This window comes from Trichoplusia ni, chromosome 5 (assembly GCF_003590095.1).
Source record: "Trichoplusia ni isolate ovarian cell line Hi5 chromosome 5, tn1, whole genome shotgun sequence".
NCBI lineage: Eukaryota > Metazoa > Arthropoda > Insecta > Lepidoptera > Noctuidae > Trichoplusia > Trichoplusia ni.
Window position 1 is genome coordinate 9,046,163 of NC_039482.1, and position 27,162 is coordinate 9,073,324.

A 27,162-nucleotide genomic window follows, 5' to 3' on the forward strand; every position below is an offset into this window, starting at 1 on the left:
CGATATCTCCACGCCGTTTTGTAGTATTAGAATTATTAAGTAGGTAATTATTATCAAAGCACAGACGTAGCGATACCGGTTTGTTTACACTCAGAAGGAGGAAAATATGCAACTGTGCTTCATTAAGCGGTACATCGGCTGGCTGCTAGCATCTCTAGCGAAACAAACTGTTGTTTGAGAAAACCCACCATTTATTGTTTATCCTTGTATTGAAACAGCCGTGAGAATCGTTGAAATGTTAATACAAGAAAAATTGTTAGTAAAGAAATAGTGTTAGTGTAAAGAAGTTTTAAGTGTCGTGTGTGTTTGTTTACAAGTCTAAGTATCAGCTGCTATAGTGCATCGCTGAGAGACTTTAAGTTGTTAAAAAGAGTTACAAAAAATAGACATGGATACACCTAATTCTATTAGTGGCAATAATAGTAAGTTAATCTTATCTTCTCTTTTTTAAGGTTTTTTTAAGCCGTCCTTACCCAAAGGGTAAAAACAGAACCTTACTACTGAGGCTCTGGGATCTGGTCGTCTGTCTTTCCGTCCGTCAATAATGCTAACGACAAAATTTAGCTCTAAAACTTATAATGCTGGGTAAAGTATTCATAATAAGAGAATAGTTCTGTTAACTTTTTTTTCAAATGGATTTGGACCGTGCAAAAAATAATATCCATTAACATTTGTAATTAATTACATTTTCATTCACGTGTTATTAAGCTGATAAAAATGTTTGTCATAAATTAAGCAACGAACTTATTGTTAAAACGTTGCTTTGCTTCAAAACCAGTCAGGGATTCCCTACATTCGAAGTTAGTCGTTTAACATTCCATAACATATGAAAATACCAAATCAGCACTCATGTTAATTCGTCAGAGTTTATTATAGTGATAAATCTTTCTTTTTACGTATCTCACCATGACCGTATTGTTCAATAACCCTTTTTGTATCTTGAACCAATCTTGAGAAAGCTGGAATTATATGACCGGGTTGGAATCCCGTCAATCTTTTAGTAATATCTACTTACTACTACTACTCTACCTACCTTTATCGCTTTTTGGAATGTCGCTTGACTCTAAGGACTATAGTGCTGCATTGCTTGCTAAGGTAAGGTGATTTTACAATAGAATATGTGAATAAGTGACTTCACATTATAACATTTCTAGGCATTACTTAGAAAACCCAATGTTTATTATTATTTATGAAGTAAAGCGAAGTGACGCATACAGTTATCACAAAATAACAAGTTTTGTGAATATTAATACACTCCGATTTTATCGATACATCAGCCGAATTTAATTTGCATGTATTATAATTTTGATATATACCTAATGATTAGCTTATGGTGGTGGTATGGTGGTGACACACTAGAGCGAGGAACATAACATACATATATACGTTTGAATGCTCGGCGCTCTGTTCGGCGTTACGGTCATTTTGAGTAAGTATTTACTATATACGAATATATCGTGTTTTTGTTTAAATATCAAACCTCACCAAACGTCCAAATTCGACGTAATGCTCTGCTCGTAACAGTTTATACTCCAAAACGTGTGAGCAAGCGAATTGGAATGAAATAAAATCAATTGTATGAATGAATTAAATTTAGTTTCTCTCAAAAAGTACACTTTACATAAATATTAAGAAGACATAGCAAAAACATACATATATATATATTATACTGCTATTTTTCAACCAATTGTTCTGCAAGCAAAATATATATCATCACTTCTCCATGTTTTTTTTAGAACGCTGGAGTCGACATTTCCTATCTGCCTCCTAACTGAAACAATTATTGTTCTGTTTCAAGTTAATATACAAGTGTATCGTAACCCTTAGAGTAATAAGATATTCAAAGCACCGAATATTACTAATAATTAATTCGTCTAACTTTCCCTATGAGATGATTTTCTTAGTTTGAATTAATTGGTTAGTGAGTCACTATGGATGAAATGTAACATAATTATTTATTATTAACAATAGTATGACTATTATACTGCCAAGTTGAAAACAATAAGTTTCGTTATTGACTTACTTAACTATTACTATTTAAAACAATGAAGCAAACATTGCGATTAATTAACATTATTATAATTATGAAAGTTGGACGAGTCCGTGTGCTATCCATGGTAACTTCACATTGAAAAAGTGATATTTAGTAACCTTATTAGAATAAAGGACTGTTATGATACGCTGATCTATTCTACCCGAGACAAACATCTCAGACCCACTGCGCACGACGTGTGACGGGTTCGACCCCCATGTACAGCAAGCATGAATGTTTGTGAAACCCCCGACCCAAAGATTTAATAACGCAGGGCGAGAGTCGATCAAAAAACAACATATTATTATATTGACATTTTGTCCGAGAAGGTAAGCTTGAACGCTAACGTGCCGCTCCCTTGTAACGCATCTTTAAGCGTTCGAATGGAAGAAATGCATAAGTTACTCAGTCTTACTAAAGCGCTTTAGTTTTAACTTACGTTCCATATACAACCCTAAACATTCAGCGATAAAGCAGAAAATTGAAAATACGACGTCAAATAAGTACAAGGGTAGGTTAACAACAACCTACAACTAGTACTAAAATCTTATAATTTTATGATTCCAGGTCCAACGCCTCCCTCTGATCAGGATGTGGAGCCACGAGTACGATTCCTTGAGCCGTCAGCATCACCTAGTGACAATGGGCTCATTAAGCCCAAGCCACTTTATCGACCCAGAAGCTACAGTCTTTTCGATATGTTTGAGTAAGTATCACCTCAATGTAAACTTTTTGTTCACTTAAAGTATCAGCTCTTTCTAGGAGGTTAATACAATTAGCTTCATGCTGGTAGCCTTCACTCTTCGAAGTTAATTTTATCTTTTTTTCTTGTGTTAAAAAACGACTGCCTTTTAAGGCATTTAATTCTTAAATTGGGAGGTTTTCACAAGCACAAAGTGACATGCACAAAAACTGCTAGAATCAGGCCAAGGATTCAAGTCCTACGTGGGGATCGAACCCGCGTCATGTCGCGCTCATTGGCTTTGCCGTGATGACTTTAACCGCTCGGCAGTCTTTTGTTTTTTTATGATTGATATTCTAGAATGCCAACCACTTGACTGCCTTTGAAAGTAATATTATTGCAATTGTGAAAGAGTTGTTACGTTTTTACATCTGTGATGGGGATCTGTCCCTTTGGTTTTTTGCCGCTGTAAAAGTCTTATTCTACCTTGTTTGCACACTGGCGATGGTCTCGCTTTAGAAGCCCATAAAACCGGTACTGGAAAATAAATGAAATCATAAAAATTATTTTTAAATTTCAGAGATCGCGAACCGCTTATAAAAGTAGACAAAGTGGATCAAGCGGGTTCAGAAGAATCTTTGTCTATTAATAAGAGTATGGTGAATGTCTTCTCTCTGACACTCCCCAAGCTGTGCAGGTCTAGCCAGAAATCCAGAAGACTCAATACTCTATTGCTGGAAGCTATCAATAGTCTAGACGTACAGGAAATTGAGAGGTGACCTCACTATGTATATTTTTCCCCCCTTAGTAATATGACTAGTGTCTATAATTATTTTATTTATAGCTTTGGAAGATAGTCATCCATTTTAATTGCTCCAGTTTAAACTGCAATAAACGGGCGCTAGTTCTTTAAAAGACGAGCTACGAATCTCATTTCACTAAAATGTCGAGACTTTCCTTTACTGAGTGAAATTTTCTCCAATTTAAAGAAGAAATCCTGAAAACTAGTGGAACGGAGGAAATTACGAACATCGCGTATAAAGTTTAGAAAATCGGATAGCTAATTATGTTTAAATATTTATTTATTTAATAGCATACATTAATAGATAATTCGTTTCTACAAGGGTGCTTGCTAATGTCATAATATGAAGTCTCTACCAGCAGACCCACGGTAGAAAACTTTGATATCGGTAGTCAATACCAAAATATGTATATTAGTGTCTTTCGTTCATTACTTTTAACATACAGTGACGTCTAGACATAATAAATACCTTACCATTATTATTAGGCATTATAAACACCAACCCTGCTATGAGCGAAACCATGAATAATGCAATTGTTTGTACAATTGTGACTCATGGAATGTTGTTTCCTTTAAGACAACGCGGTGAAGGGTGGGTTAATCTTGGTGCCGTCCATTGTGATTTGTCATTCAAAAAGTGCTGCTTAGTAGCCTAATTTGAATGAATGTTTTTTTTTTATTATTTGGACAGTTATATTTGCCAATATCCTCGATTCCTCGACTGGCAAACTTATTTCAGGTTAGTAAAAGCTGGTGCCAACCCTAACTCGACCTGTGGCTTAAATAATGTATCAGCTTGTCACCTCGCAGCCTTGAGGTCAGACGATGCGCTGTCCCTTCTTATTAGTTATGGAGCTGATAAAGATAGATCGGACAGACTAGGTCGGACACCGCTCCATATAGCCGCTTGGGCGGGAAACGCAAAACATATTGCCTTACTACTTGGATTTTCAAAAGGTAACGTTATCAAGTTTATATTGAGCATAATGTAAACTAAACTTTCTCGATTTAGTTAAAACCGTTATTGAAATCCACGGACTTAATTTTTTTACTAACTCTTGATAAATTATAAAAAAAATCATCCAACATTTTACAGAACTACAAGATCAGATAGAAAATGGTGAATTATGTGAAATTATACAAGCTCAAGTAAGAAAAGAGAGTAAAAAAGAAAGTTATATATCGGAATTAGTGAACTCAAAATGTGACTTCAGTCAGGCTAATATAATCGTCCCTAAAGATTGGAAAGACAACAAGATAGATCACAACTGCAAAGAGATTGATAAAACCGTAAGTTCTCACTTTTTAAACGCTACCAACGCTAATGTATCATGTTTTGTACATAATAAATTTCATGGATCATACTCGATGCTTGACTTGTGGGTTTATAACTTGGCTAACCGTGCAGCATTGCTTCAAAACGATCGCCGTCAGTTTGAAACAAAGTGATACCTAAATGTTTTTTTTATTTCAGCTGCCCTTGCTCCAATCAGGCTGGACGGCGTTGCACGCAGCGAGCTCTCGTGCACAATACCACTGCGCTTGCCTTCTGATGGCGGCTGGTGCCGAGCCCTGCTCACGCGATCTCATTGGCAGAACTCCCCTGGATATCGCAGGATCAGCCTATTACAGTAACGAAAACATAAATGCCAAAAAGTATGGCTTTTTATTTCATTTGAAACCTGTACTAACCTACATTTTCCATCTATGTAAATATATGACCGAATTTTAGTTTTGCAGATCTCGTCACAATATTAGTTGATGCAAATTGCAAGAATTATACTCTAAAGAACAGGAAGACAGTCAATACTCCACTTCACACTGCTGTCGAATTAGGCAGCTTAAAGGCTGTGTCTGTCCTTGTTAATGCCAAGGTACCTGTGAACTGGTTGAACCGAGCTGGGCTGACTGCTCTCCATATTTGTGTCAGAAAGAAGCTGAAAGAGCATTTGCAGGTAATATCTGGGCAACTCATAAAGCAGGGTCGTTGCCATTGTTAAAGTATCAAAATGTGATTAGGCATTACACTTGACGGCTGCTTGTCAGACATTGCGACCAGCGGCTTTGTCGCTCCCGTATAGGCTTTGTGAGCATCAGCATCTGTGCAAGTGCCAAAAATCAAAAAGAATAACACGGCTGCTGTTTCAATCATCTTTCACAGACGTGCGAGGAGACAGATGATGATGACGGCCGTTTATATTGTAACGCTATAATAATGTACACCAAATTTAACAAATATAATTATATCGGCTTGCCTAAAACTAATTCAATTTCATTTTTTGATCAGGTTTTAGCAAACCACGGTACAAATGAATGTGATGATACTGAAACAATAGAAATCCGGGATAAGGACGGAAACACGGTACTACACCAAGCAATTGTAGAGAATTGGCCTGCAGGAGTACGCGTCGCCATTGAAGCCGGAGCTAATATCATGGCCAAGGTTGGTAACACATTAATTTTATACAATCCTGACTGGACTTGTATGTAGTATGACTGAGTCTGGGTAACTTTTTGCTTTTGAATTAAATGTTTATGAAACCCCCCGCAACAAAAGGATTTAATACCTTAATGCTTATTTAAAAGAAATCCTTTATGCAGAAATAATAATATAAGCTCATAAAATTCTAATTCTCCCCCATTTATCTATTTCTTATTGTCATTGATCATGATCATTTTTAAGGATAATGACGGCGAAAGTCCAATACATTTAGCAGCTGCAAATGGTAACGTGGAAATCCTTACGGAAATCTTAAATGTTGCAACAGACAAGAACATTGTAGACACAGTGAATAATCTGAGAGAAACTGCATTATTCAAAGCGGTTATGAATGGGCACACTGACTGTGTGAAAAGACTTCTGAAGGAGGGAGCTTCTATCCGTAAGACCTTACCTAGACAAGTGAACGTGTTTCACGTAGCTGCTGAAAAGGGTTTCTTGAATGTACTACGAGTTTTATTAGACCACGACTACTCCATCACAAGAATGATGGTCAACCACCTTACAGCTGATGATAAAAAAGGATTTGGGCCAATCCACTTCGCAGTAATAAATAACCATGCGAAGTGCGTCAAGCTGCTACTATCAAGAAACGCTTATCGAAGTCTTAGAGTTTCCTATGGATTTCACAGGGGTTCAACGCCTCTACATATAGCCGCAATCAACAATAACGTCGATATTGCTAAAATTATCATGAAGAATAATGAAGAAACTATACACACTATGAATGATTTGGGATGGACCCCATTACACACTGCCAGCCATTACGGAAGCAGAGATATGATAATTCTTTTACTAGAAGAAGGCGCTGATCTTGCCAGCCTAACTAATGGCCCAAATAACTGTAGGACAACAGCAATAGACATGATAATGAATAACTTGTCCAAACCAACAGATTTTATGGAGCAAATCTTTGATAGATATATTAACACCAATTCCAGTCTTCAAGATGCTAATTGTGAGGTTATAGTTGATTATAAGATCTTGGTACCAAATGAGGAAGCAAAGGAACAAATTAAAGTCATTGATGCATTACTTAAGACGGGGGATCGATATGGTCAAAGACGATTACTGGTACATCCGCTACTAGAAAGCTTTTTATGTTTAAAATGGAAAGCTCTTCAGCCATTCTTCTATACAATGATAGCTCTCTACGCTTTCTTCGTGATGTCATTGACGACGTACATTGTATCAGTGTTCTTTTATAAGGATACTAAAATAGATCCCCCGATCTATCTTAATGACGTGGTATGGATGGTAGTTTTGTATATTGTTGTCTTTCTTATCATATCACAGGTGAGAAATAATAAAAACATTTTAAATTTTACATGTCGATTTCTAACAAAAAGTTTAATGTCTAATCATCATGATTTATTTTCAGGAAATACTGTTTATGAAAGTAAATGAAACATATTTTCGGCAACTCGAAAGTTGGGTGAAGGTTTGTTCAGTATGCTTGGCGGTGGCTCTGCCTACCGTCGCTACTAGGATAGACCTGTCAGGCACGGATTGGCCTCGACACGTAGCTACTGTGGCTTTACTCTTATCATGGCTCGAAATGATGTTCCTACTGTCCAGGTTTCCTAAATGGGGATATTATGTACTCATGTTTGGAAAGGTATCCACGAACGTGATGAAGGTGTGTACAAATACCACAATGCAGTTAAATGCAATTAGACTTCACCAAATAACTTTTTTTAAAGCGGGTCTTTATGTTTATCTGTTTATTTCCAGATTCTCTTAACATTTGCGTTCCTAGTAATCGGATTCTCTCTTAGTTTCATGATACAATTTCACTCACAAGTACCATTCGAGCATCCCTGGGCTGCACTCGTAAAAACCATGGTGATGATGACGTCAGAATTCGACTATGAAGACCTCATGAAACAAACTGATTCCGAAAAGTTCGTGCATTCACTTCTAGTTGTTCGCCTTATTTTCTTTGTGTTCTTAATTTTAGCAGCTATAGTACTCATGAATCTATTAGTAGGTGTTGCTGTAAATGATCTACATAATTTACAACTATTAGGCAACGTAAGGAGACTTGGGAAACAAGTCGAATTCTTAGGATCTTTAGAAAACCTAGTCTACAATAAAATATTTATGAAACTAATGCCGAACTGCTTGAAGGAAATTTTGAAGAAACAAACGAAAAAATTGAAAGATTTTGTTTTAAGGCCAAGCATGCCAAAATCGAAGGGTTACAGATCTCTACCATCGCATATAAGAGATGCTATTTTTGAAAAAGCACAAATGCATAAAAAGCAGTTGGAAGACGAAATAGGTACTCAGAAGGACAGAAAGAAGCTAGACGAAATATATGAAGTGACAGTACAGAAATTCTGTCGTAAACAACCTAATGCTAAAAATTTTAGTGCCCCAGGTAACAGGACGCGTAGTGTTCCGAATTTCTCGCAACTAGCTGGTCAAGTAATCGATCTTGATTCATCGCTAGACGATGTCAAAAATCAAACAACGCTATCGATAAAAGAATTGAAAGGCTCTATCGCAATGCTAAATAATAAAATGAACTTGATTCTTAGTAAATTAGAAAAACTATGATGTAAAGAAAATTTATAATGAATTATGGATCAGGAAATTTTCAAGACGACTCCTTTAAATCACAGCAATAGGACAAAATGCAGCATTATAGTTGCAATAATTAGATGTAAGTTAATACGAACAAAACTAGATTTTCACATGTTGTAACAAAAAATCAAGACTGCTTTATAGAAATAAATGTTTTTTCATGAATGCGATTGTTTCAATGTGTTCGCAAATACTTGTGGAGGTAAAACTATAATAGTTTTGATTTACAATAACTTGCAATTGTTTTGTAGCTACCTTGGGCCATTATTGTAATAACATTTTTGCGTTACTATATGAGACTCAACCGGAGTCCACAGTCAAACTGTTCAAAACAGTTTTGTGCACCAATGTACTAACATAAGTTTTATATTTCCTGTATTTAATAATTACAAATAAATAAATAATAAATAATCCACGTCAATTCATCTATTAAGCTGTAGTGGATTCCCCATCGTAGATGCCCATTTCATTTTAGATTAAAGTTCTCATCAAGACCCATCCAGAGAAGTTATCCCAGACAAAGTACTGAATAAACATATTACAAAAAAACATTCACACAAACATCATTTGTTAGTTTTTCTTCAACAAATGTTATATTGATAGTACCTATACAAAATTTTGATTATAACAGCTGAATTAATATACGCACTACGTTCTAAAGGAGCTAATACATGAACTCCAACATTATATGAAATGTAAATACAAGCTTACAAACTTCTCAGTAATCTCGCTTTTATGGAAACTTTATTCATTTGCACCACTGAAACTGTTGCTTGACTAAACAAAGTAATTCCTAATGAAAACCTTCATACTATAAACTACGTGTAAAACATTGTTAATTACAATATTTTAGTGCCAACTCTATTAGCTTCCGATATTCTAGAAGACCTACCACCAGCTTTAAAGCTGATATTATTACAGTTAAAGAAAAGAGAGGACGCTTAAGCTGCGTTGTGTGCAGTCATGCTTTAAAAACTGAAATAATATTGCTTTTGGTCGTGGCTGTCAGTCCCCTAGGCGTCTAGCACCACTGTCGTTTCCATAACTGCAAGTTTATCTTTAAAGATGCTCGCTAGGATCCAGATCATTTATCAAAATCGTTATAGAGTTAAAATTAATTAGAGTGGCATCGCTATTCTGCATGTGTCATGTAGGCTGACAGTAAATTGTGTATGTTTGGGTTTGTTTACAACAGTCAGTGTAACCCTCTTCTTGTAACTTTCGTAAGACTTCAAAAATTAATAATTATGCCATAGAGATACATATAGTTTTCCCTGGTAAACCATAGGGACGTCAAGAAATATTAGATAGACAATAATAGAAAAATATTAAACAACAATTCTTACAAGACAATTAAAAGTTGTGATCAGCGTTGGACGAAACAACGGTCAGAATATGTCCAACAATATTCAAACATTCTACTCTATTAAAATCCGGTTTTTTATTAACAACGGTGATTGGATGTTTATAAACATTTTTCACGAACAGGTTGTGGTAACTTACAACTCAATTAAAACGGTGTTTAAGAGGTCAAAGTCCATAATGTACCGTTTCAAATGACGACTTTTTTATAACTTCATCATATCGCAGAAATATTTTACGCGCATTTGTTGTTCTTGACTGAAAAACCCGAAACAATGTATTGACGCATGGGCATATATTAAATTATTTTGCACTAATTAAATAATTACTATAGTTAAAGATAAGAGTTCACAAAACCGCAACTTGTTAGGTAAAAATAATATTATTTACATTAACTGTAATTGGAGTATAAAATGTTCGATGGCGGTAATAACAGAGATGATTTTTCAAAATCGAAGAAATGGAGGCCTCTGCGCAGCAAGTAATAAATAAAAGAAAGAAAATTTTAATCAAGAAGGTCAAATCCGCTTAATATACAACATTTGCCGCTGGGTCTCGTTGGATGCAGGTGGCAAAAAACCGGTCGCGCTGGAGAACGTATGGAGAGGCCTATGTCCAGCAGTGGACAGGCTGAGGCTGAGATGATGATGATGATACAACATTTAATATTTGGACATTAAACATATAAAATTTGGAATCGAGAGTAAGATGGAGGGACAAATTAGATATACATGGTGGAACGTGCTAAGAGAAGGCAGTATACCGTCCAGAGTGAGGGTGGCCTTCGTAACCCTTCGTAAGCCCTCAGTTCGCCACAAAGCGTTAACTTCAGTAGCTAAGTAATAGAATTGAGACAGTGCACTATTCTGCTGCATCAGTTTCCGGTTTCAGCATTCGTGAAGTAATAAAACTAAATTAAAACCGATCAGGTACTAGTCGTAATCGGAACACAGCGGGTACAAACGAGTACAACGGGTTCCGTACAAACTAGCTAAATCGGTGGATGTAAAATAAATTCAACCCTTGATCTTCATACTTCACTACTAACAAATAAGTTAGTATTTGTTGTAATAGTGGCAGCAGGAAACTTCTTCTATAAAAAAATCATCTGGTAAGCTATCGAGGATCATGAGATGCAGCCTACTGACGGACGGGCAGACAGACGGACGGACAGCGGACATTCAGTATTAGTAGTAATCCAAAAATGTGGAGAGTATTCACCTATTGTAGAGACAGCTCACCGCCAAACGTCCACTATTACGTTTCACATTCATGTCAGTGGCATAAACGGTCATAGATTAAGTGAAACTGCGAATTCTTAGTAATAACGCACTAAACGATAGATAAAAGCCATCTACGTAATATTCTAATACTAGCTTTGGAGTGCGGGCCCGCCCGCAAAAAATCGAAAATGATCCCACGGGAACATCCAATCAGGAGAAAAACTATATGTTAATCTTGGTTAAAAACTACCAGGGTACCAAGTTTGGTCTTAATCCATTCATGCGTTTTGCGTTAAAGAGGAACTGACATCCGTACATACAAACTTTCTCGTTTATAATGTTACTAGCTGTTGCCCGCGACTTCGTCCCCGTGGGTAGAAGATATAAGTTATGATTTAGGTATACCTGCCCGGTCTTTTTCACATTTTCCATTGTATCTTAGCTCCTATTAGTCGCAGCGTGATGGTTTATAGCCTAAAGCCTTCCTCGATGAATGGTCTATTCAACACAAGAATAATTTTTCAATTTGGACCAGTAGTTCCTGAGATTAGCGCGTTTAAACAAACAAACTCTTCAGCTTTATATATTAGTACTAGCTGTTGCCCGCGACTTCGTTCCCGTGGGTAGAAGAAGATGTAAGTTATGATTTATACCCGTCCTGTTTTTTTTTCACATTTTCCATTGTATCTTCGCTCCTATTAGTCGCAGCGTGATGGTTTATAGCTTAAAGCCTTCCTCGATTAATTGTCTACTCAAAACAAAAAGATTTTTTCAATTTGGACCAGTAGTTCCTGAGATTAGCGCGTTCAAACAAACAAACAAACAAACAAACAAACTCTTCAGGTTTATATATTAGTATAGATATAGATTAGTAGGATTTAATAACAATATTTTGCTCATTTCAATACAAAACAAACTTATTGACTATTGTTGGGTTTGTCCAATTTATTGAGTGTTTATTTCCAGAACAATAATCTACTATATGTACCCATGTGCGTAGTCATTTGCTAATACGCGTAAAAAGTAAACATGAAACAAATTGTCAACAAGCAATTTCCCGTTTCCTAGTTTTTCTTTAATAAGGCAGAACTTTGCCCAAATAATTGTATGCTTACTTGTTTGACTTATTCAGTATGAAACTGACGAAACGACTTAAAGTGTTCTATGTGAAAGTGATATTGAATGTGAAATTTTTCCAGTAAGCCAATCGCGTACGTAATACTTATCTAATTGCCTAAACCTTGATAATATCCTAACCCTTATTTTTGTGAACAAGTGGACATCCTCATCTTCCTTTCATCAAACAGATGATATGATGATGTTATAGAAAAAGATACCTTCACTGCACTCAAACGTATGGGATTCAATTTTACGATGTCCGGCGTAAGTCAAGGCAGCAATTTAGGGCCTCTTGAATTTATTATAATGGTAAACGACCTACCGAAGGTTGTTAGACACGGGGCATGCTTACTATTTGCAGATGACCTTAAATTGTTGCTTGAGGTTAAAAGTACTTCTGACTGCGAACGATTGCAGGATGACATTAACAGTTTGGTGGAGTGGAGTTTTAATAATAAACTCTACTTTAATGTATCCAAGTGCTCAGTTATGTCATTCACTCGCGCACGGACGCCAATATGCTACGAGTACAAGATAGAAGCCTCACCATTACAACGAGTCTCGCAGGTAAGGGATCTAGGGGTGATTGTTACACTTTCGGGAACATATTGTCAAAATATGTAAAAAGGCCTATAGGAATCTGGGTTTAGTGTTAAGACAATCTCAAGGGTTTTCTAACGTGGCGGCAATTAAGGTCTTGTATGACGCACTGGTTAGGAGTCACCTGGAGCACAGTGCTGTCATATGGGCCCCGCACGAGGCTAAGTACAGCGTCATGCTGGAACGTGTGCAAAACAAGTTTACGAGGCACTTGTACTACAAATTATATGGTGTGTATCCATTTTACCCTTTAATGTACCCTACCTTATTTGTATTAGGGATGGTCGGGTACAACGAACTTAGAGTACCTACGTCGCGAGTTTACACTTGATACGTACCTAGTAAAAGTACTGAGGGGAATATTGTGTAATCCGGGAGTTCTGCAGCAAATGAGTCTGAGTGTTCCGGATCGGTACGTTTGGAGACGACGGCGTCCACCATTGCTGCTAGTACCAACAGCCAGAACTAACTTACTCGCCAAATCGGCTGTGACCCGAGCAATTAGGATTATTAAAGAACTGCACCTTAAGACTGACATATTTGTAGGTAGCTTAAGTGATTTGAATAAAAACTTATTGTTTATACTTTGTTATAAAAATGAATAGATAATAATAATAATAGGTATAAAGTAACGGCAGCTTGGGCCCTGTTCCCGTTGTCGGTTGGACACTATTTTTTATATTTTTAAATGGATGTTGTTTTTTATATATATTTAAAAATGTAATTTATATGTATTTAAATGAAATAAAGGAAATAATAGGTATAAAGTAAAACATACATAAATAAAAATAATATTGTGTTCATGGGTAGGTATAAGTTTAGTTAAGAAACAAAGAATTAACGTATAAATAATTATTTAAATAGAATTAAGCATACTGTTTTTGTAATGTGTTATAGATATAAGTTGTGAGTGCTTAACTGTCGCATTAGGTATTGCCTGTAAGGATAGTTTTAAGTTGGTTAATAAATAAATAAATAAAAAATTAAAATTGATGTATGTTTTGTATGAAACCGATTGTAGATATAATATATCCCTTGACTAGGCACAGTTGTTCATACAAAGAAACGAAAAAACTTATGAATGAATAGTTAATAAATAGTATTATTTACCTTTTCTTTTATACGGTTCCTGTGATCGGCGTGACGTCTCTGATCGATTTGTTTACATACGTACATTACTTACAATAGGTTAATAAATCATGATTCATTGTTTTTACTTATTTTTAAATAATTATCCGTATTTTAATAAATACCCAAAGCTTTCCTACTTAAAGGGGAGCTCTTTGAAAATGAGTACAGGAATTCCATACGATAGTTTACAAAATTCATTTAAATTCTTGCTATATGGTATATAGCGTTCTTGTATATGGAAATAAATTTAAAAAAGCTTCAACGTTCCTTTATAAAAGGAAGGTAATTTTTTCACAGCTATAATTGACATCTAGGCCGGCAAAGCTACAAGCAGCAGCTACTCATTCAATACAATTGCTATAGGCTCAAGCCAATATTGTTTAATGGTATTAAAATCAGAATGTTGATAAGAAAACGATGGGTTCGGTTTGAATTTAATTTCGTAAAGGTTTAGAGTAAGCGCAAATATTTATTTCCTTTACATGATTAACAGGAAAATTTAGAATAATTACATACATTTTCATGGCATTAAGTCATACAGTGCATGGTGTGAGGACTTTATAATTATCCAGCTATTGATCGTCTCAAATCTATCGTTACCTACCGAAGACTTTCTTCGTGTCAAGTAAGAAAATGTAGAAAAAGGAAAATGCTTTGGTGTATTCACCAATAGATGATAACACACCTATTTGATTTTAGTGATAAGATGAGAAATTCCTACATCTAGTACAAAAAAATGTCGCCAGTTAAAAAGGAAAAAAGTGTAAATGCAGTGGTTTCTTAGGTTTACGCGAATGTTAGATATTGAAATGAAACTACTTTTACAGATTTTTTCGCGGTTTAATTTTAGATTTTAGTTCCCGACGTTTCGAAACCTTTGCAGGTATCATGGTCACGGGCAAATGTAAATGTTTTTATTTATTTACATTTTATGCAATACACGATAGTTATCAACGGCTAGACACGACACAATAACAATACAGTATACAAACCACTGCGTATATCATAAATTAAATATTTTAGCAGACCTACGGGTGTAGCAAAATACATTATGATATAAAAAAAGTTTATGACCCAAAGGCTGGCTTTTACCTTGCTCAGATGCATTAGCATTGCCATTCAACGTGGCAATGCTGCCAGCCTTTTGGGCACACTCCCAGCCGGCAGCGATGCCGATGAATTTTTTGATGCCTTGATTTAATTATTGTTCATGTTTTTTTTTTGTATATAGCAAATGATTGTACTGTAAATATTTAACACTGTAAAATTGTAAATTATAAAATAAACCTTTAGAAGAAAGTTTATTTCATTCTATCTATCAGACGGATGTATTTTATTGCTAAGGTACTATTGTTATTGTTCATACTGTGATCTTATCAGAGGTCCTTTCCACTTCCTTTTGAGGTAAAATTCTTGCAGTTTACAATTGCGTCACGACTCATATCAAGACTTACATATTAGTTCATAATGAATGCATGCACTTTTGACGTCATATACATTGGTGGACGCAGCCGTTTACGTGCGATAGAGCTGAAATATAGTCAGGTCATATTGATGGAGTACAGCCAAAACTAAAAAAAAAAAAATGATCTAAAAAAAAAATGATTTAAGAAGACTTTTTCAAAAAAAATGAACTTCCAGAATAGGCCTCTTTCCACATTGGGAAGGACTGATAACCTCTTTATCTCACTGCTTTTTTGCGATTTCTGATTCCTATGATATGATATTATGTTTCCAATTTAATTTGACTAAGGTGACTTGCAATACCTTTATAAAAAATCTTAATATAGTAAAAAAGTCACATTTGACCTTTGCCTGTATCAGGATGGAACCTGCATCCTGAGCAAGTAAACCCATACATTGAAAAGCAAAACCACCACAGCAATGATAAAATCCCAGTAAACCGTAACAAAGAGATACATTTCTTAATAAGTAGGTACATTGAATAAGGATAATTATTACGACATTAATAGTTAATTACAGAGTTAGTAAGCCGTGGTTTGTCTAACGAAGCAGACGAGTGAGCGCAAAAAAAGAAGATCACAGAATTGAGAACTTCCTCCATTTTGAAGTTAAACAAATGAAGAAGTATTCGAAAGACGAGTCCGACAAAAAGCCTGCATCATGGTACTTAGGTAAGGTTGAAATTATACTACTTTGATAATGCTTTTATTATTTACTTAATTACATTTAATTCTATAAATTTAATAAATTACATTTAATAAATAAATATTCTATTCTACAACAACGGCAGCGATAAGTACGGTATTATTACGTATAATAGGTATATTACGACAATCATGTATTGATGGATAAAGGAAAGTTGTTATTATTTACTTATTAAATTATGTGGGCCTACATCTACAATATTTTTGGAAATCATACTAATCGCATACAACGCAAGCACTCCTTAAGTTTCTGACTCTGTGAAATGAAGTGTACCTGCTAGTAAGTGTAGTGCTACAGATTGACTGGCCGAGTGGTTAAATCCACCACGCCAAATGTCACGGGTTCAATCCCCATGTACATACCTACATATACGACAGTCAGTGTGATCCATGAATAAGTCTGTGTGTCGTTGTCTACGTGGCTTGAATGTCTATTGTCTCGAGTCAACTAGCCATGGTTTTTGAACTAATTTTTTAGACAGCAACATAGCTGAGGGCTAGAAACAAATGACATACAAAGGCGACGGCGATCAGTCTGCGACGTGGTGCGAGTTCGATCCCAAGATTTGACCCAACCAATATTTTGTTTCAAAAGACTTGACTACAAATTAAACGGTTTAAGCCATTTTCTGGTTAAAATACCTTCATCTTATTATTGCGTATATGATGTATTTGTTATAATAAAATGAGTCATTGGAAATTCAAACATACATCCGCTAACAAAAACAATGAATATCTTTGTAAACAATTGTAATTTCTGTTACGGTTTTTCTTAATATACAATTTTACCTTATTTACTATTTCATAAAACCTCAATAGCGTGAAAATAACATTGTGTTTACTTGATCTCATTGAAGTCATTTTATGGCTCTTGGTGTTTGGTGCTTTGGTGTATTCACCAATAGATGATAACACACCTATTTGATTTTAGTGATAAGATGAGAAATTCCTACATCTAGTACAAAAAAATGTCGCCAGTTAAAAAGGAAAAAAGTGTAAATGCAGTGGTTTCTTAGGTTTACGCGAATGTTAGATATTGAAATGAAACTACTTTTACAGATTTTTTCGCGGTTTAATTTTAGATTTTAGTTCCCGACGTTTCGAAACCTTTGCAGGTATCATGGTCACGGGCAAATGTAAATGTTTTTATTTATTTACATTTTATGCAATACACGATAGTTATCAACGGCTAGACACGACACAATAACAATACAGTATACAAACCACTGCGTATATCATAAATTAAATATTTTAGCAGACCTACGGGTGTAGCAAAATACATTATGATATAAAAAAGTTTATGACCCAAAGGCTGGCTTTTACCTTGCTCAGATGCATTAGCATTGCCATTCAACGTGGCAATGCTGCCAGCCTTTTGGGCACACTCCCAGCCGGCAGCGATGCCGATGAATTTTTTGATGCCTTGATTTAATTATTGTTCATGTTTTTTTTTTGTATATAGCAAATGATTGTACTGTAAATATTTAACACTGTAAAATTGTAAATTATAAAATAAACCTTTAGAAGAAAGTTTATTTCATTCTATCTATCAGACGGATGTATTTTATTGCTAAGGTACTATTGTTATTGTTCATACTGTGATCTTATCAGAGGTCCTTTCCACTTCCTTTTGAGGTAAAATTCTTGCAGTTTACAATTGCGTCACGACTCATATCAAGACTTACATATTAGTTCATAATGAATGCATGCACTTTTGACGTCATATACATTGGTGGACGCAGCCGTTTACGTGCGATAGAGCTGAAATATAGTCAGGTCATATTGATGGAGTACAGCCAAAACTAAAAAAAAAAAAATGATCTAAAAAAAAAATGATTTAAGAAGACTTTTTCAAAAAAAATGAACTTCCAGAATAGGCCTCTTTCCACATTGGGAAGGACTGATAACCTCTTTATCTCACTGCTTTTTTGCGATTTCTGATTCCTATGATATGATATTATGTTTCCAATTTAATTTGACTAAGGTGACTTGCAATACCTTTATAAAAAATCTTAATATAGTAAAAAAGTCACATTTGACCTTTGCCTGTATCAGGATGGAACCTGCATCCTGAGCAAGTAAACCCATACATTGAAAAGCAAAACCACCACAGCAATGATAAAATCCCAGTAAACCGTAACAAAGAGATACATTTCTTAATAAGTAGGTACATTGAATAAGGATAATTATTACGACATTAATAGTTAATTACAGAGTTAGTAAGCCGTGGTTTGTCTAACGAAGCAGACGAGTGAGCGCAAAAAAAGAAGATCACAGAATTGAGAACTTCCTCCATTTTGAAGTTAAACAAATGAAGAAGTATTCGAAAGACGAGTCCGACAAAAAGCCTGCATCATGGTACTTAGGTAAGGTTGAAATTATACTACTTTGATAATGCTTTTATTATTTACTTAATTACATTTAATTCTATAAATTTAATAAATTACATTTAATAAATAAATATTCTATTCTACAACAACGGCAGCGATAAGTACGGTATTATTACGTATAATAGGTATATTACGACAATCATGTATTGATGGATAAAGGAAAGTTGTTATTATTTACTTATTAAATTATGTGGGCCTACATCTACAATATTTTTGGAAATCATACTAATCGCATACAACGCAAGCACTCCTTAAGTTTCTGACTCTGTGAAATGAAGTGTACCTGCTAGTAAGTGTAGTGCTACAGATTGACTGGCCGAGTGGTTAAATCCACCACGCCAAATGTCACGGGTTCAATCCCCATGTACATACCTACATATACGACAGTCAGTGTGATCCATGAATAAGTCTGTGTGTCGTTGTCTACGTGGCTTGAATGTCTATTGTCTCGAGTCAACTAGCCATGGTTTTTGAACTAATTTTTTAGACAGCAACATAGCTGAGGGCTAGAAACAAATGACATACAAAGGCGACGGCGATCAGTCTGCGACGTGGTGCGAGTTCGATCCCAAGATTTGACCCAACCAATATTTTGTTTCAAAAGACTTGACTACAAATTAAACGGTTTAAGCCATTTTCTGGTTAAAATACCTTCATCTTATTATTGCGTATATGATGTATTTGTTATAATAAAATGAGTCATTGGAAATTCAAACATACATCCGCTAACAAAAACAATGAATATCTTTGTAAACAATTGTAATTTCTGTTACGGTTTTTCTTAATATACAATTTTACCTTATTTACTATTTCATAAAACCTCAATAGCGTGAAAATAACATTGTGTTTACTTGATCTCATTGAAGTCATTTTATGGCTCTTGGTGTTTCGAGTAATTAGCTCGATTAAATTTTTGCTAACCTGCCGCCAGCACTCAAAGCATCAGCTACATTACACTCTCAAAGCATTGCAAATAGTACAAGTACTTGCCATGAAATCTCATGAAATTCAAACCTCAGAGAGGACGCGACCTTGCAACTCCTGCCTATATTCGCCAGTCACTTTACCAACTAAGCTACTGGGATCGCTGATTAATATCAAATATTATCCGATTCGCAGCGTTTTTTGCATATTAAAATAATAAAATAGCAGTAGAAGTATTGCAGTTGTGAAAGTCTATAGCGCAATTTTATTTGATTAATCGTAACATCGTTTGTCTTCCCATTCGGGGACATTCCACATTCTCCTTGTTACAGAGTTAGAAGAAAGCCGAGTGCAAAGCCATGAGTTTAAGGAGCCCGGGAATGAATATCAGAACAAATCAAAGAGTTTAGAACACCAGCCCGTGATTAGGTAAGATATAAAACTCAATATGATTAGACAGGTGAAAGTGTATTTGAAACCTTTTCTCAGTTGTATCGTCAGATCTCACTACGATGTTGAGTTGTTGGCTACACTAAAAGCAATTAATCTTTTTTTTTATTAGGACTTTGTCAGTTAATTCATATTTTTTAGATGATCAGCTTTTTAAAAATGAGTTCTTAAAGAATTTATTATAAGCTATTATGGGCGGATCTATTCGAAGCTATATCCTCTTTTTGATAATTGCTGTCGTCTTTTTTAACAAAGTAAAGTTTTATCACTTCAGATTTGTACACACTTTCGTTATTATTTCATGACACCACTGTCAATGGCAAAACTTAAATATAATGAGGAACCAAATATTTCAACATTGAAAATCATGACCTACAATCTTCTTCGAAAAAAAATAACTGTCTTTCAGTACCAATATCCGGATAAACTCGATGAATAACACCATGGAGTGGCTTGAAGGGACCCTGTTGAGAAGGCGGAGTGAAACACGCTATTACAAGTACAACACGAGCCTGTTAGAAGCTATAACTGACGGTGATACTGCGTACATGAACAGGTGAAGGAACCTTTAATTATTTATTATTGAGTAAGGTTTCCGAAGTGACGACAGGCGGAGGTGGAGAAGCGTCGGTCGTCCGGGAGCAAGATGGGTCGATGACATAATAAAGGTCTCGGGTGGAGTCTGGATGAGGCTAGCATAGGACCGTAGAAATTAGCACGAGAAAGGGGAGGCCTATGCCCAGCAGTGGGAGGATAAAGGCTGTGGATGATCAAGGTTTCCTCTACTCATAAACTTACTTATGCGCGTAATTTCGACAGGATGTTGGCAATGGGCGCCAATGCGAACGCAACCTGCCGTCTTAACCAGGTGTCTGCTTGCCACATAGCGGCAACAATCAACAACGACTCTTTGAGCTTACTCATCAATGCCGGAGCAATCAGCTTGAGATCAGACAAGTTTGGACGAACGCCACTTCATCTGGCGGCCTGGGCAGGTCATGTTAAACATATAGCGAATTTACTGGACTTTCCAGTCGGTAAGTGATTTATTTTTTAACTAGCTTTTCGCCCGCGGCTGCGCCCGTGTCGAGGACGGTTATATCGCGTTTCCAAGAGAACTCTACAAAAGTCCGGGATAAAAACTATCCTATGTTCTTTCTCAAGGTCAACTCTATCTCTGTACCAAATTTCATTAAAATCAGTTCAGTGGTTTAGACGTGAAAGCGTAACAGACAGACAGACAGACAGACCGACAGAGTTACTTTCGCATTTATAATATTAGTAGGGATATAATAAGCAAAATGAAACCAGATATAGAAAGAGTTCTATTACTAAATTTGTCAAACCCTTTCAGCTTTACAAGAAAAGATATTAAAAAAGATGACACCGGAAGTCTTGCAAGAAATACGCGTAAGTAGGCTAACAGTGCCTGAAATGATAAACCGTCCGTGTGAGCTGAACTCTCTGTCTACGATACCGGATGCCTGGAGTGACGGTATGGAACACAACTGCAGAAGTGTCAAGGAATCTGTAAGTTACGTTTTTACTACGCTTTTAATGTCTTCTGCAACGACCATAGGGCAATGGGACCTCAAGATCTTTATTTTTGGTTTCTGGGTTAAAACGCTTATGAGATCGGAACATATCAGATTCCCAGCTTCGAAGACCACCCAGGACCACCAGCTGACTGAAATATACACACGGGATCACTACTGCGTGCTTTGCGCGCCTTTGGCAATATGACATTATTGATTTACAGATAAACGCAAGTGACCGTTATTGAACAAATAATGGTGAATCCGTTTCACGAAAGTTATAACGACAATTATGAGTTTCTATTTCTTTCTAAAAATTTTGGTTTATAAAATTATATTTGGCTTTTTTAAACTTGATATTTGCTGTTTTAGTTGCCGCTTTTCCAACCTGGTTGGACGGCATTGCATGCGGCGTGTGCTCGCGCTCAGTACCAATGCGTGCAATTGTTGCTGGCTGCCGGCGCCGATCCAATGAAAACTGATGTTCTTAGTCGAACTCCGATTGATGTGGTCGGCTATGACCATTATCTTTTGAAACATAAAATAGACCCAGAAGAGTAAGTTGCTAATACTAACGTTTTATGCCGTTGAGATTCAACAATGTAACGTAACGTTAAAAACAATATTTAGGGTATCTTTGAAAAATATACTTCCTTTTGGGCAACCACCAAAGCAATAACAATTTACCGTAATTTCCAGTTTGAAGAAAACAGTAAGAATTCTCAGAGATGCTGGTGGCAAGTTTCAGCACTACACAGCTAGTAGAGTGAATTCTCCATTACATACAGCGGTGGATCTTAACAGTTATGAAGCAGTCGAAGAAATACTGGATTCTGGTGCAAATCCAACTGTGTGGAATGCTAATGGTCTTACTGCTATGCACGAATGTGTAAAGAATCGGAATAAAGATATTTTGCAGGTGAACTATTTCTACGTCGCAGCTTTAATGTTTTGATAATACACAACTTCACGTAACAAAATCTTTTTAATTTTTTTCAGTTAATAGCCAATTATGAGTTCGGTAACGAGGATCCACTTATAGCAGTAGTAGATGCGAAAGACCGATGGGGTTACACTGTACTTAGTGCAGCAATAAAAGGAGGATGGACTCAAGGAGTTTGCATAGCTTTAGGGGCAGGAGCAAGCGTTACCATGAAGGTATTATAATTTAAATAATAAGGCATACATTTGTGAAAACTACTTTATTTTATGTTTAAAGAAATAACTATTTTAAATTGTAATTGTTTACAGGCTAACAACGGAGAAACACCTTTACATTTAGCAGCATCATATGGAAACTTAGATATTCTTCAAGAAGTGTTAATAGTATCAAAATTTAATTCGTCTCTTGATTTTCTCAATGACAAAGGTGAAACGGCACTTTTTGCAGCAATAAGACATGATCAAATAGACGTAGTCAAAATGTTACTCAGTGCTGGAGCAAGAATAGAAGAAGAGACTGCTAGGAAAGTCAACATATTTCATGTCGCTGCTCAACACGGCAATTACGAAATACTAGAACATTTACTTGAATATGATAACCACGTCACTAGTAAAATGATTAATGAACCTGACGTCACTTCTTACACCCCGCTTGTCCATGCTGTATGGAATAATCATCCAAAATGTGTCGAACTACTTATTTCAAAAGGCGCTGAAGTACAAGTTGAAGTGCATATCAGCGAAACGAATATAACGAGTCCATTACATATAGCAGCAAGTAAAAACCATTTTGAAATAAGCGAAATAATAATAAATAATGATATCCGTACCATTCATAATGTTAACACTTTAGGATCAATGCCATTACATGAAGCTTGCTGTCATGGCAATAGAAATATCGTATCACTACTGCTTCAAAGAGGAGCAGACCTGTCAGGGCACACCGGCAAAAGTAAACTGCCGCCAATAAACGCGCTAATGAACAATATATCGAAGCCAACGGAATTCATAAAAGAGATATTCGATACTTGTATTTCAAGCAACGGTCGGAACATTCAAGAATCGAATTGCGAGGTGACTGTCGACTACAGAATCCTTGTGCCTGATGAGTCTGACTGGAAGCAAATGAGAGTTATTAAAGGCATTCTCAACACAGGAAACAGACATGATCAAAACACGCTTCTTCTTCACCCTCTTGTACAAAGTTTTCTCTATTTAAAATGGAAATCTTTACTACCGTACTTCTACACCATACTGGTAATGCACGCGTGCTTTGTCTTGGCCCTCAACGTATATGCTGTTTGCATTTTCTTTTACAAAGATAAAAAAAGGATGGTACCTTGGTATTTCAATTCAAGTATATGGAGGTACATATTATATGTGGCCATATTCTTCATCGCAGTTCAGGTAACTTGAAAATTAATTAAAATCTGATTGCTTTCCTAGTGAGAATCGTATTTTTCCTTTTCTGTTCATACAGTCCACCTAATCCACCACATTTAAGAGACCCCTTTATTAATTAAACTAAAACTTAATTATGACTGTATAAATATTGATGTACTCATTTAATACATCTGAGGGCTCGAAATTGACACTAAAACGGATTTTTTGATATTCACGGCTTTTTAAGCACATTTTTAGGCAAAATCGTACAGGCTCTTTAAAACATAAGCAGTAGCTTGGCACAGCTCTTCCAAATGCCTGCACGATAATAATTATATGTGTTTAAGACTTTTAAATTGATAAAGATTTATTTTTTTGAACAGGAGATTATATTTATAAAGATTAAGAATGGAAGGTATTTTTTATATTTGGAAACATGGTTGAAGTTCGGAGCTGTGGTTCTGGCAGTGGTGTTGCCTCTGGTTGTGCACTCGGAGCCAATGAACGGGGAAGACTGGCCACGGCTCATAGCAACAGTGGCCCTCCTCCTGTCCTGGTTTGAAATGATGTTCCTGCTGTCAAGATTCCCAGATTGGGGATTTTATGTCTTGATGTTTGGAAAGGTCGCAAACAAAGTGTTTAAGGTATGATATAATACTTCTTTAGAAACTGTTTGTAATTATTATGAATGTTTATAAATATATTCATCCGCTTATTATTATATAATATTATTTAATGTTGCAGATTCTACTTTCATTCGGATTTCTTCTATTTGGTTTCGCCATTTGCTTCATGATACAATTCCGGTCAAAATTTCCCTTTGAAGGCCCCTGGGCATCTTTTGTTAAAACCATGGCAATGATGACGTCGGAGTACGATTACCAAACAACCATCAACAAACAGGATGCTGAAAAGGTATCAGCATCCCTGATAATACTTCGCATAATATTTTTGATGTTCCTAATTTTAGTTTCAATTGTGTTAATGAATCTCATAGCTGGAGTAGCTGTAAATAATGTAAGCCATTTAGAAATGATAGGCAACATCAAAAGATTGGAAAAACAAGTGGAGTTCATAACTTCTCTTGAGGATATAGTTTGTCACAAGGTCATAAGGAAAGTTCTAGCAAAAAGTTTTCATAAGAAATTGTCAAAGAATCACAAGATGAAGAATGTTATAGTACTAAGGCCAAGAGAGTCTACTTGCAGTTACTGTAAGGTACTGCCACCACGCATAAGAGAAGCCATATTTGAAACAGCACAGATACAACAAATGCAAATGGATGAGGAATTAGGATCCATGGCTTTTAAAATGAAACTCGATCAAATACATAACGTGATTGTTGGGACAGAAGAAACCGAATCGAGACGAGTAGACTTGCAAGAAAGTGCTGTGACCAAAATTAACGAAGATATTGATAAAATTCGATCGGAAGTAGCGTTTATAAGAAACTTTTTAGTCACTACCCGGCGTCGTACAATCAGTAGTAATAAATCTAGTTTTTTATGAACCGAACACTAAGTTCTCTTAAGTAATTTTTTTTTCGAAAGTTAAGTATTTCTGGCTATAGTCTATTTCAATAGCTTGGCATCGTGTTTCCTAAAGATACAGTTTGCTTCAATTTAAGAATTTACCTGAATACCGTATTTTAATTAGAATGATAATATTTATCAATAACCTAATTTAGTTGTAGCTCTGTTTATGGATTATTTAAGTACACTCATACGTATGTACCAGAGAGAAAATGCGACTTACATCCGAAATTGGTTTGGTTCAGCTTATTATTTTGACTTGAATTTGGTTTAGTTTTTGAAACGCTATCGAATCAAACCAAATTCGAACAGCGATCCAGGGTTATCAGGCTCGTTAGACGTCAATCAAGCGTTGTTCCAAGTCATACCACTGCATTAATTGGTGCTAGTGTCGCGTTGACGGAAGTTCTCGATTATGCGTAAGATAAAGACGGCGATATTTCGTAGCTCTTTTTAGATGTACCTCGCTCATTGCCTAAATATAATTCTAAAGAATGAATTTATGTACTGTTTTAGTTCCGATCTCAGATTAACTTTTAGGAGCGAGATTTTTATAAGTAGGTATATTTTGTAGTTTAAAAATACGTACGATAGTATTAGGAATAATTGATGAAGATCATGAAGATTGTATTGTAGAATAGTTATACATTTTGTTAGTTTTATTTTATGATTGCTTACTAATGTTGAAGTCTGTAATAAAAAACTAACATTATCTTTGAGTTTTTCTTTCTATCCAGCAGTTTGAATCAAACGAAAGTAAAGATTGTGACTTTATTAACGCCTGCCGCAAAAAGAGGGGTGTAATAAGTTTAACGTTGTCTGTTCGTAAGTTGCTTTATAGAATCTTCACGTTTGAAGAGATTTGCTTTGCAATTAGCGAGCTGTTTAAAAGTTAGCGGAGAAGAAAAACTGAAGGACTGCAAATATGCTCGAGTGGGGAATCAAATGAAAGCACGAAAATAACATATTGATGACTTAATCATGACATTCCTAAATTTCGCTAGATGAGAAAACTATTGCAATCAAGGGCCATTTTGCTCCAGCACCATTTTAAAACAAGAATATTTAACGAACCAAGTAACAACTTGAAAGCAACTACGTCTATTGAAATCTGTTACAAGTCTGGTACAACTACTTGAAGTAAGATTTCAAGCAATGTTTGTTGAAAATTTGCATATTCTGGGTACCATACTAACAAGAATAACATGTAACTGGGTAGTAGTTAGAAATGCACCAACTTGGGTAAGCAAAGCGTTCGAAATCTTGTATAACATACGTCAATTATAGAAAGCTAAAGTTTAGAAACGTTGCCTTACTTTGTCAATATGCCACACAAACGTGTATGAACATTTTGGAAATTTTGTATCGCTGAATTTTTCATAGGCGTATGGGAATTAAATGCAATCAAGCAGTGTTAGTTAGGCGATATAACCGCTGAATTGCCTAATGAAAATGTCGTGTGTTGTCATTTCGGCATGTAACAATGTATACACGAATTCTTTCTGCATTTAACACAGTAATTATCACTGCGGAAAACAGTGTGAGGAAAACATCACAGTTGAGAATTTTTCAAGGGTGTGTGAAGCCACGTCAGTGATCTAATTCAATTTTATGCAAGTACTACCAGAATAAGGATTCGTAGGTCACTAAAATTCTAGTCCTACGCGGAATTGCACGGCACTTCGCGTACAGTAAGTTTGGCCGAGTTTAACATACTGACCCATGACACTCGGCTCCGCGCTGTTATTATAATTGTTTTAAACTTAAACAAAATAAATTACTTTGGTATTTTCAACAA

At 35.7% G+C, this 27,162-nt stretch overlaps 2 protein-coding genes across 2 annotated transcripts; both read left to right on the plus strand.

Moving 5' to 3' along the window:
• Positions 1-242: 242 nt before the first annotated feature.
• Positions 243-8,770, plus strand: LOC113494376 (transient receptor potential channel pyrexia-like). The gene is made up of 11 exons (XM_026872690.1): positions 243-422; positions 2,600-2,738; positions 3,295-3,489; positions 4,256-4,473; positions 4,613-4,806; positions 4,991-5,172; positions 5,249-5,471; positions 5,804-5,959; positions 6,200-7,312; positions 7,398-7,655; positions 7,751-8,770. Exons 1-11 carry the CDS (start codon positions 389-391, stop codon positions 8,576-8,578), a joined length of 3,540 nt encoding a protein of 1,179 aa, XP_026728491.1. The 5' UTR covers positions 243-388; the 3' UTR covers positions 8,579-8,770.
• A 9,270-nt stretch (positions 8,771-18,040) lies between these two features.
• On the plus strand, positions 18,041-26,038 carry LOC113494378 (transient receptor potential channel pyrexia-like). The gene is made up of 11 exons (XM_026872691.1): positions 18,041-18,574; positions 19,855-19,951; positions 20,382-20,528; positions 20,792-21,009; positions 21,327-21,502; positions 21,880-22,064; positions 22,207-22,426; positions 22,507-22,665; positions 22,759-23,856; positions 24,216-24,476; positions 24,577-26,038. The coding sequence occupies exons 1-11, from the start codon at positions 18,520-18,522 to the stop codon at positions 25,339-25,341; spliced, it is 3,381 nt and encodes a 1,126-aa protein (XP_026728492.1). The 5' UTR covers positions 18,041-18,519; the 3' UTR covers positions 25,342-26,038.
• The last annotated feature ends 1,124 nt before the right edge of the window (positions 26,039-27,162 follow it).

What these genes read in the sequence shown, in the direction of transcription:
- LOC113494378 (XM_026872691.1), top strand. Translation starts at nt 18,520, where the DNA reads ATGAAGAAGTATTCGAAAGACGAGTCCGACAAAAAGCCTGCATCATGG. An exon ending in GCCTGCATCATGGTACTTAG is followed by an intron (nt 18,575 to 19,854) that starts GTAAGGTTGAAA and finishes TCCTTGTTACAG; the next exon opens with AGTTAGAAGAAAGCCGAGTG. An exon ending in GGAATAAAGATATTTTGCAG is followed by an intron (nt 22,427 to 22,506) that starts GTGAACTATTTC and finishes AATTTTTTTCAG; the next exon opens with TTAATAGCCAATTATGAGTT.
- LOC113494376 (XM_026872690.1), top strand. Translation starts at nt 389, where the DNA reads ATGGATACACCTAATTCTATTAGTGGCAATAATA. An exon ending in GACGTACAGGAAATTGAGAG is followed by an intron (nt 3,490 to 4,255) that starts GTGACCTCACTA and finishes AACTTATTTCAG; the next exon opens with GTTAGTAAAAGCTGGTGCCA. An exon ending in GCAAAGAGATTGATAAAACC is followed by an intron (nt 4,807 to 4,990) that starts GTAAGTTCTCAC and finishes TTTTTATTTCAG; the next exon opens with CTGCCCTTGCTCCAATCAGG.